The sequence below is a fragment of the Pelophylax lessonae genome, assembly GCF_965119305.1.
Source record: "Pelophylax lessonae genome assembly, chromosome: 8".
NCBI classification, from domain to species: domain Eukaryota; kingdom Metazoa; phylum Chordata; class Amphibia; order Anura; family Ranidae; genus Pelophylax; species Pelophylax lessonae.
Genome location: NC_138775.1, coordinates 147,151,918 through 147,167,141, shown reverse-complemented (window position 1 = coordinate 147,167,141; position 15,224 = coordinate 147,151,918). Strand labels below are relative to the sequence as shown.

Here is a 15,224-nt window from a genome sequence, read left to right as displayed (position 1 = left end):
ATTATTTTTAAATATGCCCTGTAGTGATAGAAATGTTATACAATGAATGCGTAGATAGGGTGGTGGCATGTGAATGGCTCTAACTTGTAAATACCATGTTTTTCACTGTCATACACATGCTTTAGGGCCACTTTAATCAGTAACCATTTAACCTACAAGCGAAGTGTTTGGGGTATGGGAAGAAACTGAAGCACCTGCAGTCACCAGAGAACAGAAAGTCATGGAGTCTTCAAAACTGGAGAAAGACAATTAGAACAATTGTAGAGTAATTACTAAAATCTACAGCAGGGATATGCAAACTGTGGCCCTCCAGCTGTTGCAAAACTACAAGTCCCATCATGCCTCTGCCTCTGGCTGTCATGCTTGTGGCTATCAGAGTCTTGCTATGCCTCATGGGACTTGTAGTTCTGCAACATCTGGAGGGCCATAGTTTGAAGACTTCTGATCCACAGGTTATGTTTTACCTTGTATTAAAAGAGTCAATCTGGATATTATTAGCAACAACTTCACATCATCATTGAATCCTAGTGCCCTTCATTAGAATTGGACCTGGAATCCCGCTGCTCAAAAAATATCATTTTGTCCTGATTTTTGAAAATAAAGTTCCTTTAGTGTTACTAAACCCTGGACACTGCATTTACTATATCTGGTCTCCCACAGTACACAGAACATGGAAATGCAATTACTTAATAAACATAAACTGCTAAATACCTTTTCTCATCAGTGTATTGCAGTCTTGTGACTTCTATCAGTGTCCAGCCAAGTTACTGGTTAAAGCTTGTAGGAGGAGTTTTCATTCTCCTTATGTCCTATGAGGCTGCATGACCCCTGACCCTATGTCTGGACATTGCTGATTGGCCCTGTGCCGATCACATGCACCCTCCCAAAAAATGCTCTAGCAATACACACAAAACTGAGCATATGCAGCGTGCCCCCAAGGCTCAGTACTATCAGGAGATGGATTGGGTACTGTGGAAAAAGGGGAGGATCAGAGAAGACAGGATCAAACAGCCTTTTTACACAATGCAGAGGATTAATTCCTTAGGTTCCACTATGAGTATAACAAGCATGTTTTACTGCATATACAGACTGATTTTACTGTTGTGGGTTTAGTAACACTTTAACCAGTTCTGGACCAGAAGATTTACCCCTTTAACCACTTGCCGACTGCCTAACGCCGATCTACGTCGGCAGTCAGCCCCTCACAGGCAAAGCGACGTAGGCCTACGTCGCTAGCCTGTGAGGGTCTAGGGCGCGAGTGCGCGCCGCCGGTGGCGCGCTCCCGCGCGGTCACGCCCCCCCCCCCCCCGCGCGTGTGACCGGCGGACCCGATGTCCGCCGGTCACTCGGCGATCGTCGGGGGAGAGGGAGAAAGTCAGGCAGCTTGTGTAAACAAGCTGCCTGTCATTCTCCCCTGTGTATGAAGGATGATCATACGGTTCTACTATGTAGAACCGTTGATCACTGTTCATACATCTGAAGCCACAGCCAATCACAGTAGAAAGCACGCCCCTAGGGACACACATAGCCCCTCCCTTTCAAAAAAGTTAACCCCTTCACTGACAGTGTATTTTTACAGTAACAGTGCATATGTATAGCACTGATTACTGTAGAAATGTCACTGGTAACCCCAAAAGTGTCAAAAATGTCAGTCAAGGGTCCGATCTGTCCGCCGCAATGTCGCAGTACCGCAAAAAAAATCGCATGTCGCCGCCATTACGCGTTAAAAAAAAAAACAACAAAAATGACAAAAATCTTTCCCTTTGTTAGTAAACGCGATAACTTTTGCGCAAACCAATCAAAATACGCTTTTTTTTTTTTTTTTTTACCAAACATAGGTAGCATAAAACAAATTGGCCGAAAATGTTAAAAAAATTTTTGATTTTTACATTTTTTTTGGGGGGAATTTCATATAAAAAATGTGAAAAATATTGCTATTTTTGCAAAATTTACGCTCTTTTTTTTTTTTTTTGTTTTATAGCGCTTGATCAAAAAATCGCACAGGTGATCAAATACCACCAAAAGAAAGCTCTGTTTGTGGGAAAAAAAGGACGCCAAATTCGTTTAGATATAGCGTCACACGACCGCGCAATTGTCCGTTAAATTCACGCAGTGCCGAATCGCAAAATACCCCCTGGTCAGGAAGGGGGTAAAATCTTCCGGGGCTTAAGTGGTTAATGACCAGGCTATTTTTTGCGATTTGGCACTGCGATATTTAATGAACAATTGCGCGATCGTGCGACGCTATACCCAAATAAAATTGATGTCCTTTTTTCCCACAAATAGAGCTTTCTTTTGGTGATATTTGATCACCTGTGCAATTTTTCTTTTTTTGCGCTATAAACATAAAAAGAGCGACAATTCTGAAAAAAAAAAACAATATTTTTCACATTCTGCTTTATAACATTCCTAATAAATAAAAATAAAAAAAAATTTATTTTTTTCATCCTTTTAGGCCAATTTGTATTCTACTACATATTTTTGGGAAAATAAAAAAATCGCAATAAGCATATTTTGATTTGGTTTGCGCAAAAGTTGTCACGTCTACAAACTACGGAAAAGAATTTGTCAATTTTATTTATTTTTTACTAGCCAAGGCGGCAATCTGCGGATTTTTTTTTTTTTTTGCGGGATTGCGACAGGACAGATCGGACCCCTAACTGACATTTTTTACACTTTTGGGGGGACCAGTGACATTACTACAGTAATCAGTGCTAAAAATATGCACTGTTACTGTAATAATGACATTGGCAGGGAAGGGGTTAACCCAGGGGCAGAGTTGTATAAAGTACTCGAAACCCATACTTGAGTAAAAGTACAAGTACTCGATCAAAAAGTGACTTGAGTAGAAGTGGAAGTGCTCAATCAAAAAGTGACTTGAGTAGAAGTACTAAAGTATTCAACATTTTTTGTACTTAAGTATTGCAAGTAGTTTTTTAAAAAATTTTGCTACTCAAGTACTGAAAGTAAAAGTACCAGTAGTTTTGAAAAAAAAATTGCTACTCAAGTACTGAAAGTAAAAGTACAAGTACTGTGTTATGTAGTTATTAAAGAAAGAAGTCAAAAGTTTGAACATCATATTGTTTTTTATTTCAAATGCAGCTTTTATTTATAAATACAGTAGCATTTATTTTCGTATGCGCTGATAATACACATGTTTTGAGCTTCATGAAACCTGCCATCTACTTTTCTGGCAGTGGTAATTTTTATAATTGTAACGAGTAACTATGCAGCACAAAAAAAAAAAATATCAGAGTAGAAGTAATGAAATCATCGAAAAAATGTAGTGAAGTAAAAGTGGAAGTAGGAGAAATAAATTCTACTCTAGGAAAGTACAGATACCGCCTTTCGGTACTTAAGTACAGTAGTGAAGTAGTTCTTCTTAGTTACTATACATCTCTGCCCAGGGGTGATCAAAGGGTAAAGTGTGAGCCTAGGGGAGTGTTTTCTAACGGTATGGGGGAGGGGCTTGTGAAATTAACACAGAGACCTGTGATCCCATATAGGAGGATCACAGGCGCTCTGTAATAATTTCAGAGAGAACAACGGTCTGTTGTGTTTACAACAGCTGACTGTTGTTCTCTCTGATAGGAGAGCAATCCAGGGTGGCCAGTCGCAGGTCGCAATCGGTGCCGCTGCCTAGTGGAGGCGGCGCATGCGGCCGGCAGCACGCGCTCGCCCCCAGGACAGCTCCTGTGAACTGACGTACCTATGCATCGATTCGCGCAGCCGAGCCAGGCTGCTGCAGTATATCTGCGGCAGGTTGTCGGCAAGCGGTTAAATATCCACATTTAAAGATCTAGATTGCAGTTTTCAGTGCCCCCTTTTCCTTAGGTTAGGTGTTCCAGGGTTCGGAAACATAACGTCTTGGTCATTCAAAGGACTGTATCACCCTGAGACTTCACCTGAAAGCAAACACTATGGGAAGACTGGTATCCATAAGGCTTCACTATAGTACAATGAGAAACAAGTTGCTGTTTAAAGGTGGTCACCATTTTCTCTTAAGCTATCCTAGCCTTGTCCTACAGTGGTCTTAAAATCTGTTAAAGTATCTTGGTTGGTTTATTTGGTTAAAAAAGCCCATATATATATATATATATATATATATATATATATATATATATATATATATATATATATATATATATATATATATATATATATATATATATATATATATATATATATATATATATATATATATATATATATATATATATATATATATATAATTACGTTGGATAATTCGGCATTATTGAAATAAAAAAAAAAATAACCCCTTTGTGACCGCTAAACACATACAGGTGCATCTCAAAAAATTACAATATCATCAAAAAGTTAATTTATTTTAGTAATTCTGTTCAAAAAGTGAAACTCATATATTTTATATAGATGCATTACGCACAGAGTGGTGTAACTTCACACTGGACCTCATGCAACTAAGTTTCTGTGCCTCTCCACTCTTCCTCCAAACTCCTGAACCTTGATTTCCAAATGAAATGCAACATTTTTCACAGTCAGTGAAGATTTGGGGAGCCATGTCATCTGCTGGTGTTGGTCTACTGTGTTTTATCAAGTCCAAAGTCAGTGCAGCCCTCTAGCAGGAAATTCTAGAGCAGTTCATGCTTCCCTCTGCTGACCAGCTTTATGGGGATGCTGATTTCATTTTCCAGCAGGACTTGGCACCTGCCCACACTGCCAAAAGTACCAATACCTGGTTTAATGATCATGGTATCACTGCGCTTGATTGGCCAGCAAACTCACCTGACCTAAACCCCATAGAGAATCTGTGGGCTGTTGTCAAGAGGAAGATGAGACACCAGAGCTGAAGGCTGCTATCAAAGCAACCTGGGCTTCCATAACACCTGAGCAGTGCCACAGGCTGATCGCCTCCATGCCACGAAGCATTGTTGCAGTAATTAATGCAAAAGGAGCCGTGACCAAGTATTGAGTGCATACTGTACATGGACATACTTTTCAGTAAGCCAACATTTCTGTATTAAACATCCCTTTTTTTTTTTTTTGGTCTTATGTTATATTCAAATTTACAGAGATACAGAATTTTAGGTTTTCACTAGCTGTAAGCCATGATCCTCAAAACTAAAAGAAAGAAATGTTTGAAATATATCACTTTGTATAAATTATGAGTTACATTTTTAAATCGAATTACTGCAATAAATTAACTTTTTGTTGATATTCTAACTTTATGAGATGCACCTGTATGTGCGGCGGCAGAAGGATAGGCTTTAACGCCTACGCCCTGCATATTGGTGAAAAGTGGGCTTGGGGGGACTTTTTCTGGTATCGTACTCAAAAATATACAGCTGCATATATGTAAAAATTGACAAATTTTATTAATATCTAAAAAAGTAATGTCAATATGTAAACCACAAATGTCTTTTTTAGATATTAATAAAATTTGTCAATTTTTACATATATGCAGCTGTATATTTTTGAGTACGATACCAGAAAAAGTCCCCCCAAGCCCACTTTTCACCAATGTCCCATAGGAGGAGTTGGTCTTTTTAGAACCATACAATTTGGGATGTAGGTATCTACAGTATTATAAACTAAACTTAACATAATGGAGCACATTCAAATTAAGTGTATACGCGCTGCACATATGTGGCTGCGGGCTCACTGCAAACACTGAACTGTCAAAGACAGCCCTCAGTCTGGGGTAAAGATTGGTGGCCAGTGGGGCTTAAGATCATGTGACGATCCTTCCCACCCCCTGGGTGTTCCGAACTATTTAAAGGGACAGGAAAAGGTTAATAAATTTTGTTAACAAACCAGTTTGAAGGTTTTGTGTAGACATTACCCAAATTTTCTCCTATTCTCCCCCATCTGGATCACGTCTCAGATTTTCTTTTTGTTTTTGAATTGTTCCTGCAGCAAGAGACATTTTTTGTTATTCCTATTTTTTTTTTTTTTTTATGTTAAAGGAATTTCATAATACCTAAAAATATTACCAAGCTTGTACAGAATACTCGAAAAAGTCAAGTAACTGTCACAAAACTGGTGATTATCCAAACAAGAAAACTATTGTTATCAGAGAAGCTATTATTGTTGTTTCTATTGACCCAGGCATAACCCCAAAACCACATTTCTCAAGAGCCCTTTCCCTACATACAGTGGGTGGGCAGGCTCTGAGTCAAGGCAATGAGAATTGTTTCGCTGGAATCAAAGCCCAATTCCAGGAAAATTAAAGTGTTACTAAACCCACAACAGTAAAATCAGTCTGTAAAGCATGCTTGTTATACTCACTGTGCAACCTAAGGGGTTAATTCTCTGTATTGTGTAAAAATGGTGTTTGATCCTGTCTGATCCTCCCCTTCTTCCACTTTACTGTCACCAGTACATCTGCTGATAGTACAGAGCCTTGGAGTCACTCTGCACTTGCTCAGTTTGGGGTGTATTGGTAGTTTTTTTTTTTTTTTTTTGGGAGGGTGCATGTGATCAGCACAGAGCCAATCAGCAGTGTCCAGACAGGGGGCCAGGAGTCCTGCAGCCTCAGAGGACAGTCAGAGTATAATGAAAACTCCTCCTACAAGCTTTAACCAGACATTGATAGACATCACAAGACTGCTAAATACTGCTGATGAGAAAAGGTACATATTTAGCAATTTATTTACTAAAATATATGCATCGCCATGTTCTGTGTACTGTGGGAAACTAGATCTAGTAATGTGGGGTCCTGGGTTTAGTAACACTAACACACTTTTAAACAAGTAAAAAATTCACCCTTGTGTTGCCCCGCCCTCACACTGCAAGGATTAATAGCTCATTATGTCTAGGGGATTTTACAAGAGGTCCTATCATTGCTCTAGCATCTCCTCCTCCATCCACAGTGTAAACTGTATGATATGCTAAGGAGGCTGGAGTGAGGAAAAAGGTAAGAATTTACTCCTTAGGCCCCTTTCACACTTGTGCGACTTCAGTCGCACAATTTTACAGCGATTTTGACGCAACTTTTTGATGTGAGTTTGACTGGGCTTATAATGTCCTTTCCTCTAAACGCATCAAAATCATGACAAAAGTAGTGCAGGGACTACTTTGAAGTCGGTGCGACTTCACGTCGCACAGATATGAATGGGTCTCATTGGAAATAATGAACGACTTGTCATGCGATTTTTGCAGTCCCAAATCGCATGACAAGTTGCACAAGTGTGAAAGGGGCCTTAATCCTGTGTCCCTAGACTAAGTGGGCAAATAACACTTGGCAGCGTGGGGGGCCCACTTCAAGGGTGGATATTCTAATTTTGTTTAGAGTTGGGCTATAATGAATGCATGTGGAGCGGGGCAGAGAAGGGTTGGGATAGCCAAAGTTTTGTAGTGCAGCAGGCAAGGCTGACAACACAAGTGGGGCTTTCATCCTAATCGGAGGCACTGTATTGTCATTACAAAGAGGAAGTCAGGAGCACCATGGATTTCCAGCAGATTGTATGGTATTTTTCTTTACTTGCAGCATTTTTAAAGGGATAAAACTGTGTATGTAATGTAGAGATGCATTAAATGTTGTTTGCTCTGAGATACACTTTAAGCAGCAATAAGTACATTGTTTTAAACTTGAATTTTCAGGCTGTTGATGAAACTTTATTCAGCACGTTCTCTTGTTCAGCTGCTGCTTCCAAAGCTCCGAATTACCATGAGCCGTACACTCACCAGTGGAACCTTCCAGAACTCCCTGCCTCTTAATTATCGTGGAGGGAGCAGAGTGCAGCCTGTAGACTCTGTAGGAGAGGAACAAGCATATGAACCAACCACAGGTAAGATCTTTAGGACTGGTTTACTCTTGTATCCCATCTATGCTAAACATAAAAGGTAAAAGTCTTCTCGAAATGTGCATGTTTGCCCTCCGAAAGATGTTATGCATATTTTTTCCCCGGATCTTTTACACCCCTTCATGTCTAGGCCATTTTTTGCTATGCGGCGCTGTGCTGCGTTAACTGACAACTGCATGCAATGCTGTACCCAAATTAAAGTAATATTTTTTTTTTCACACAAATAGAGCTTTCTGTTTCTGTTCTTAATAGAATTTGGCCAAAATGTATTCTGCTACATATCTTTGGTTAAAAAAAAAAAAAAAAAAATCCCAATAAGGGTATAAATTGATTTGTGTAAAAGTTATAGCCTCTGCAAACTATGGGGTATGTACTGGAATATTTATTTCTTTTATACTAGTAATGGTGGCGATCAGCGTCTTATAATGGGACTGCAATCCTGCAATGGTCCATCGGACACTAACTGATGGCGGGGGGGGGGGGGGGATTAACAACTAACTGCCACTGACATCACCAGTACCTTTTATTACAATGACCAGTGCTAATAATATGCACTGTCATATGTGTTTGTGCATACACTGTGTGCTGCTTTTACTAGGTATCTAGTTGTTTTCATTGCCTGCAGAGCATGGAATGTAAAAAACCCACTAGATCCCCTGTCAATGAACACAGCTCTGTGCTGTTTATACTCAGAGCTGTGTTCCATGAGACTCATGGCTGATCGCCAGGTGCTGGCGGTCAATCATTGACCAGGACCCTGTGATCAGCATGTGCTTGGATTCGTCATGCATGCGCCCCCTACCCGGAAAATGCAGAATAACAGTGTTCCGCCATTCTTCCAGAAGCGCATTTGTGAGGTCAGGCGCTGATGTTGAAGGGGAAGGCCTGGCTCGCAGTCTCTGCTCTAATTCATCCCAAAGGTGTTCTATTGGGTTGAGGTCAGGACTGCCTCATTGCTTTTCCCAGAAAAATTACTGATTATTTGCCCCCGCTTGCACTGCTAGTGTATGCTAGGGGGAAAGCAATAAGAAGGAGAAATATGAGCATTATCCTTCGCTCCACTACCAGTTGGTGCTCTCTCCACTGTCCTTCATGCCTTGGACCGTAGATGTACCCTCTGCCTCCTCTCATAAAATGTGGGACCACTGGTTCTGCATTGCACATGATATTGGAGTGGCTGTAACTAAACAGAGAAAAGGAGTGAATTTGTGGGGGTGATTATATGACAGGTAAGAGGCCTCTGGGAGCAGTTAAAAGGGGAAGTTTTTTTTTCTTTTACCATATTCCTGAGTCCCTGGCCTAGACTAAATAAGCAATTAACTCATGCTTTGGGAATTAAGCCAAGCATCAGTTTTTAAAAGATGACTGATGTGCAACTTCAACTTTTTTTAAATTCTTTTTATTGAGAAGACTGCTGGACCATGCAGGAGATGCAGTGCAACTCACGCATGTGCAGTGCACATGCACTTGTGAAGCCGCAAACTGTCACACCCGGGTGCTCACAATTGAAATACCAGGAAGAGAAGCGATGGCTCGGGTGAGCACATCGCTGGATCCTGGGACAGGTGAGTGTGTGATTATAAGGTCAGCAGCTACAGTTTTTTTGTAGCTGCTGACTTTTAATAAACCTAGAAATGACTGGAGCTCCTCTTTAATAAGTGATTGAACAGTATTTACTGGCAAATTTAAGGCTTTGGATATCTTTTTATATCTTTTTCCATCTTTATAAAGTTCCATTACCTTGTTACGCAGGTCTTTTGACAGTTATTTTTCTGCTCTCTATGGCTCAGTATTCAGACTGCTCAGTGCATTCACGTGAGCGCTAACAAACTCATTGACGGTTTATACACAGATACTATTTGCAATTTAAAAATCCACAGATGTGGGAAATTAACCTTTTTATTGGCATTTTTACCAGTGTGTGTCACCTTGTGTGTCTGTCTATACCAAGGTCAAACATTCCAGGGTATGTAAACTTTTGATCAGGGCCATTTGGGTAATTTCTGTTTTTTATAATTTTTATAATTGAAAAAGGAGCCAGACATCTATGTGATAATAAAAAGCTTCATATGATCACTATTTTTTTTTGGCATTAGCAGTCAATATCAATGCCAAAACTTCCAGATTTGCCAGGGTATGCAAAGTTTTGAGCACAACTATATATCTTCTATTTCCATTTTGGTGACAACTCAAAATGTATCCCTGAGATAATGGTCATCAGGACAAATCAAGTGAGTGCACATCGCTAATCGAACACATACTGCAAAAAAAACAAAACTGACCGGTGTACTAATCTCTATACTCTCCTTATATAAGTAATCAGTAAAACGCAACGATGTATGGTTTACAGCTTGTTTCTTTTTCCAAAAGGCATGGATTTTAGCGTATCAGTTGTAATCAGAAACTGAAAATGTCTCTAGCATAGAATACTGGTTGTTGTGCTCTGTCTTGTGCAGTTTCCCGTCTCTAATCAGAAGCAGAGTATTGAGTTATGTAAACTACCGAGAATAATGGGTGTTATGCAATCTGCAGCTTGTTTTGTTGGCAGTCAGATTTTTTTCACCTGAAATAAACTGTGTCTTGTTTTGTAGTAGTTTTTTGTGTAATTCACCATGAAATACGATTGACTGCTAATACTGGGAGTAAGGCCCCATGAACGAGGGTGTGTTTTCCCCATACCGTGTGTATTTGGTGCCCGGGAGACACAGTGGGTGCTTACAGTCATCAGCCTGTCAAAATCAGTAATCTGTTGAAAAACGCTTTGGCTGTTGGCATATCTGAGTGGTACTAGTTTATGGGAACATATGCCCCAAACGAAGACTTTCTGCATTCGGGCAAACATCCCTGTATGTAAGTACTGCTCAGATGTGTGTACAGGCAAAGCATATTTCAACCCATGATTGATTTTGACAGGCTGCTGACAGCGGGCTGCATGCACCGCCTGTGCCTCTTAGGTGCCAAAATGCTCTTTTTTATGCTGTATGGTTGACTGCTCGTGTGTATGTGTATGTATGTATATGTATGTGTGTGTGTGTGTGTGTGTATATATATATATATATATATATGTATATATGTATGTATGTGTGTGTGTGTGTGTGTGTGTGTGTGTGTGTGTGTGTGTATATATGTGTGTGTGTTTAATATATATATATATATAGTAAGGAATAAAGAAATCTGCGCTTGTAGACGAGGGATAGGGCTGCGGCCTACCTCAAAATATGGCCCGAAGGCTATATCAAAATATATGGGTAAGGTGAGGTAAAGTGGCGCTGCCTAATTTAAAGTGCTAAAGAAGTAAAAAATATTCCAGTTTAAAGTGCTATAGTGTTAATTGAAAACACAGTGTAAAAACAGTATCAAAAAATTCTGCAAAATGTTCTCCTGTTGGAGTGTGATAAAGTGTTCCAGTGCAAATAGTAAATTAAAACAATTGTGCCAGTATAAAGAGTGTATATAAAGAATATAAGTGTGTGACAGCACACTTAATATAATGTGTGTTTTAACCGGTATACATAGGTGAACCGTGCAATAAAATTATAAAATCACATCTGTACTAATGGTAAATAAATATAACAATAAATGTAGCAAAGGATAATGCTCATGTAGTGAGATGATAGTCCCAAAAACAGCAAAAAACCAAAAACAGCAAATCAACAGTCTTTCTCTTGCTGGGTGATTCAGTGATGTGAAAAAAATATATATATTCAATAATCGGTGAACAGCAGCAATTTTGGTGACATTAAGGTGCTTCAAAACCTTTAGGGGTGATGTGAGTAGTGAGTGAGACACACAAGTGCACCCCTCCAATTGCTCCCGCACTCACCGGAGGTATGTACCCCTACAGGGGTAACAAGCCTTATTGCAGCGTGGTCTATGAGGCTCCTGAGAGAGGGGGAAGGGGGATGTCCCCCTGTTATGCCAGGGAATAGGATCTCCTTTTCAAGTGAGGTTGATGATGATATGTAAAGAAGAATATGCCGATTATAGTGATGTACCGTTTAAAATAAACTTTATTCCAAATGTTTAAAAAGCAGGTACTCACATTAGTTCAGTAGTAACAGGCATCTAAAGCAGTAGGGGCCGTGAGTCCCTCGCTGGCGGCCGCTTCCGGGACGCTGTGCGCTTCAGCGACCGGATCTGCGTTGCAGTGGGGCGGAAATGACGTTATCGCACATGACGCGTTTCGTCAGAGCTGACGTCATCAGGTGCGTGAATACCATCTCCTTATATATTTATTTATTATTATTTAGCCTGAATACAAATTGCTTGTATGCTTATAAATGAAATGTTTAATGGTGATTTTACAACCTTTTTTATATATTTTTAGCATTCGTTTTTATTGAGTTTTTTTATAAAACAGTGAAACAAAAGAAAGGGGTAGCATACAGAAAAGTACCACACCACAACTGTGTGGGTAAGCATATAACACATTGGCACATTAGCATCAGAGAATGCAATATGAAGATACATAACATTACAATACACAAGGTCCCATAGCTGAGCCTCTTCAAAGGAGGTATGTGTAAAGTCCAGAAGACCAACTAAGCCGGAGGACAAACGGGCGAACAGAGGCCCCGCCCCCCACCCCAGACACCCCAAATGGGTACAAACTGTATCCGTGATAGGGCGCAGACCCCCCCCCCCCCAATCAACCCCCGCCATCCCCCCAACCCCTCCCCGAAGAAGAACTAGTGTGCAAACATTTACCAGTAGACATGGGTTGCGTATTAACAAAGTAATAAACCGGCGGTCACCCTCAAATGACCAATAAGGCACAGACTTCAAAGTATAAAAGGTGGCTTGCATCCACCAAGTGTTTTTCCGCCCTGGTAGTCAAACAGAGATTCAGTTCCAACCGTACCGAATATCTTATCTCCCAAGATCCAAATGTGGATTTTGTTTGTGGGAGCGCAATAGTTCAGACAACTCCAACTCCCCCTCCTTGATTACAGTAAAGCTCCAGCAGTGCCCATCAGTGACCCCAATCAGTGCCGCCTATCAATGCCCACCCCTGTCGGCTATCAGTGCCCATAAGTGCCACCTCATTAGTACCGTTTCATCAGCGCACATCAGTGAAGGAGAAAAATTTACTGACCGAAACTAAAACGCTTTTTTTTTTTTTTCAAAATATATATATTTTTTTAGTTACAATCTAAAAACCCCAGCAGGGATTAAATACCACCAAAAGAAAGCTCGATTTGTGTGAAAAAAATAATAATTTGGGCATAGTGTTGCATGACCGCGCAATCATCATTGAAAGTGCGACAGCGCTTAAAGCTGAAAATTGGCTTGGGCAAGAAGGAGGTGAAAGTGCCCAGTAGGCAAGTGGCTAAGATGGCTATGGCTAGAAATGCTAGGGGGGTGTTTTTCAAAGTGACTTCTCAACAAATAAAAGCACGGAGACATGGATGAATGGATGAATTGGTTTTGAGTATTAAAAATTAATTTAAATAGATTGTGGTGATCAAATAGTTCCACTTAAAATCGATGGGTTTAGTTCCGCTTTAATATTGTGGTTCAGTGAAGAATGAAGCCTTGAACTGAAATCTTCATGTGCATATTTTTCAACCAGCATTTTCAAAATTGCACAAATTGGTTGTTTCCCAGTATATTTATTAATGAATTTAGTTTACAGCAATCAGGAGGAGGGCCTATTCTCACCGATATGACTATATTAGAATGGGAAAGAGACCAGAAGAGACAACTCCTTTTTGTTGGATTATGTATGGTTTTTTAGTAGTGCTGACAATTGGGGAAAAACCAAACAAGTGTTATGAGTGGATGCTTTTCAACCATATTTCTGCAATATTTTGCTGTATGCAGGTGGTACTTTTGACTTTCCTGATCTGCATGCTTGTTCCTGGGCTTTGACTCAAAAGGTATTGAATTCTATGGGTCAGTGTAACAGACAGGCAAATGGTAATTAGAGAAGATCACTAGAGGTATCTCCTAGATTTCTCTCATTGCAGGTTTTCGGGCTTGTTCACACCAGCAGCGTTGGGCTGCAGTGCCCCAATGCAAAAACAAGGCGATTTTCCATATCTTATGCAGTTTAGTTTTAGTTCTGCTCAAAGTTCAGTTTTTATATCTAAAATGGATGCTGTGTGCCTAAAAGAACAATCCACTCAATTTATTTTGTCAGCTAGGATTTAGTAGTCAAGGTCCCTTTTTTTCTGTATTATGTTGTTGCAGGTTATGTGACCATTCAGTGGTGTATAGAAAATGCATATATTTTATACCAGGGGAACAAAGGTTCTTACAGAATAAAGACTTACAAGGAACTGCCTGTCACTTTATTTAGTTTTGGGCTCTTACTATACTAATTTATTTTAACAGGACGTGTCATTGCAACTTTTCCTTGCTCTGGAGAGAAAGAGGTCAATGAAGCCATTCAAAGTGCCAAAGCAGCTTTCAAAATATGGAGCCAGAAATCTGGGATGGAGCGAGGCCGTATCTTGTTGGAGGCTGCCCGTATTATTAGGGTATGCTGTTGTAATCTAAACCTCATTCTAAATGCCATAATGCTGAGTAGTAATATTATCTCAGTATGTTTGTCATATTTTTAACTTGGAACTTTTTAAACTAGTCTTGGAACCTTTTCCTGTTAGCCAAGAAGCACAAGTTTTCCTGGGTAATAAAGTATACTGGTGTTCTCTCTGCGACAGTCCTTCAGTCGGCAGTGACTACCCAATTCGTGCAGGACTTCAGTCGGGTCAGAAAATGTTGCGTGGGGTAGAGTCAACAGGCCCAGAGTTGCATCAGTATTCCCATCCCTATCTCTGAAGTCTCACTGCTGTGAGTGTCTAAAAGACCCCACTAACACACCAGGTTAAGCAAATGGCTACTGCACTGCTACTGGGAGCACAGATATAGATACCTTTTCACATATCTAAGATTCGGTATTAAAAATCAAACACTTGGTGGTGGTCAAATGAACTCAATATATTGTTACAAGTTGCAGTATGCACATAAATAAGTAAGTTAAAGGATTAGGTCAATCACTGTTCACTACACAATATGTTTACTAGGCTATAGTAGCAAAGAATAGAGTTCTATGCAGCTACATTAGGCTAATCCTGATAATCCACAAAATCAGCAATAAGTAATGGCATTAGAAATCAGCAAAAGCAAAGAAAACCAATACTGCAATAACTCATATGTAAACAGTAGGCTGTATCCACTTTAGAGTGCACTCTATATGAATGACAGTGATGAAATTGAAGAGGTTTCAATGAAGAGGTACCTTTATACTATGGACAATAGACAAGGTTCTTGTGAGGCAGGTATCTTGAGTGAGCTGTCTTTAGCCCTAGTTCTTCAGCTGACTAGCGTTGGGGCCCAGTCTTCACGGTAGTGCATGTGAGTACATTCCCAATAAAGTCTGCATGCAGTAAATAATGCTGCTAGTTCGATGACCAGTCCCTGTGTGCTCAGTCTCTG

At 40.0% G+C, this 15,224-nt stretch overlaps 1 protein-coding gene across 2 annotated transcripts in view; it reads left to right on the top strand.

The window, feature by feature from the left end:
* ALDH9A1 (aldehyde dehydrogenase 9 family member A1) overlaps nucleotides 1-15,224 on the top strand; it is a 96,584-nt gene that overhangs the window by 13,898 nt on the left and 67,462 nt on the right. For both annotated transcript variants that reach the window (XM_082265908.1, XM_082265907.1), the window contains exons 2-3: nucleotides 7,582-7,769; nucleotides 14,121-14,266. In XM_082265908.1, the coding sequence (XP_082122034.1) occupies nucleotides 7,589-7,769; nucleotides 14,121-14,266 (327 nt within the window). In that variant the 5' untranslated portion in view covers nucleotides 7,582-7,588. The remainder of the gene's footprint in view (nucleotides 1-7,581; nucleotides 7,770-14,120; nucleotides 14,267-15,224) is intronic.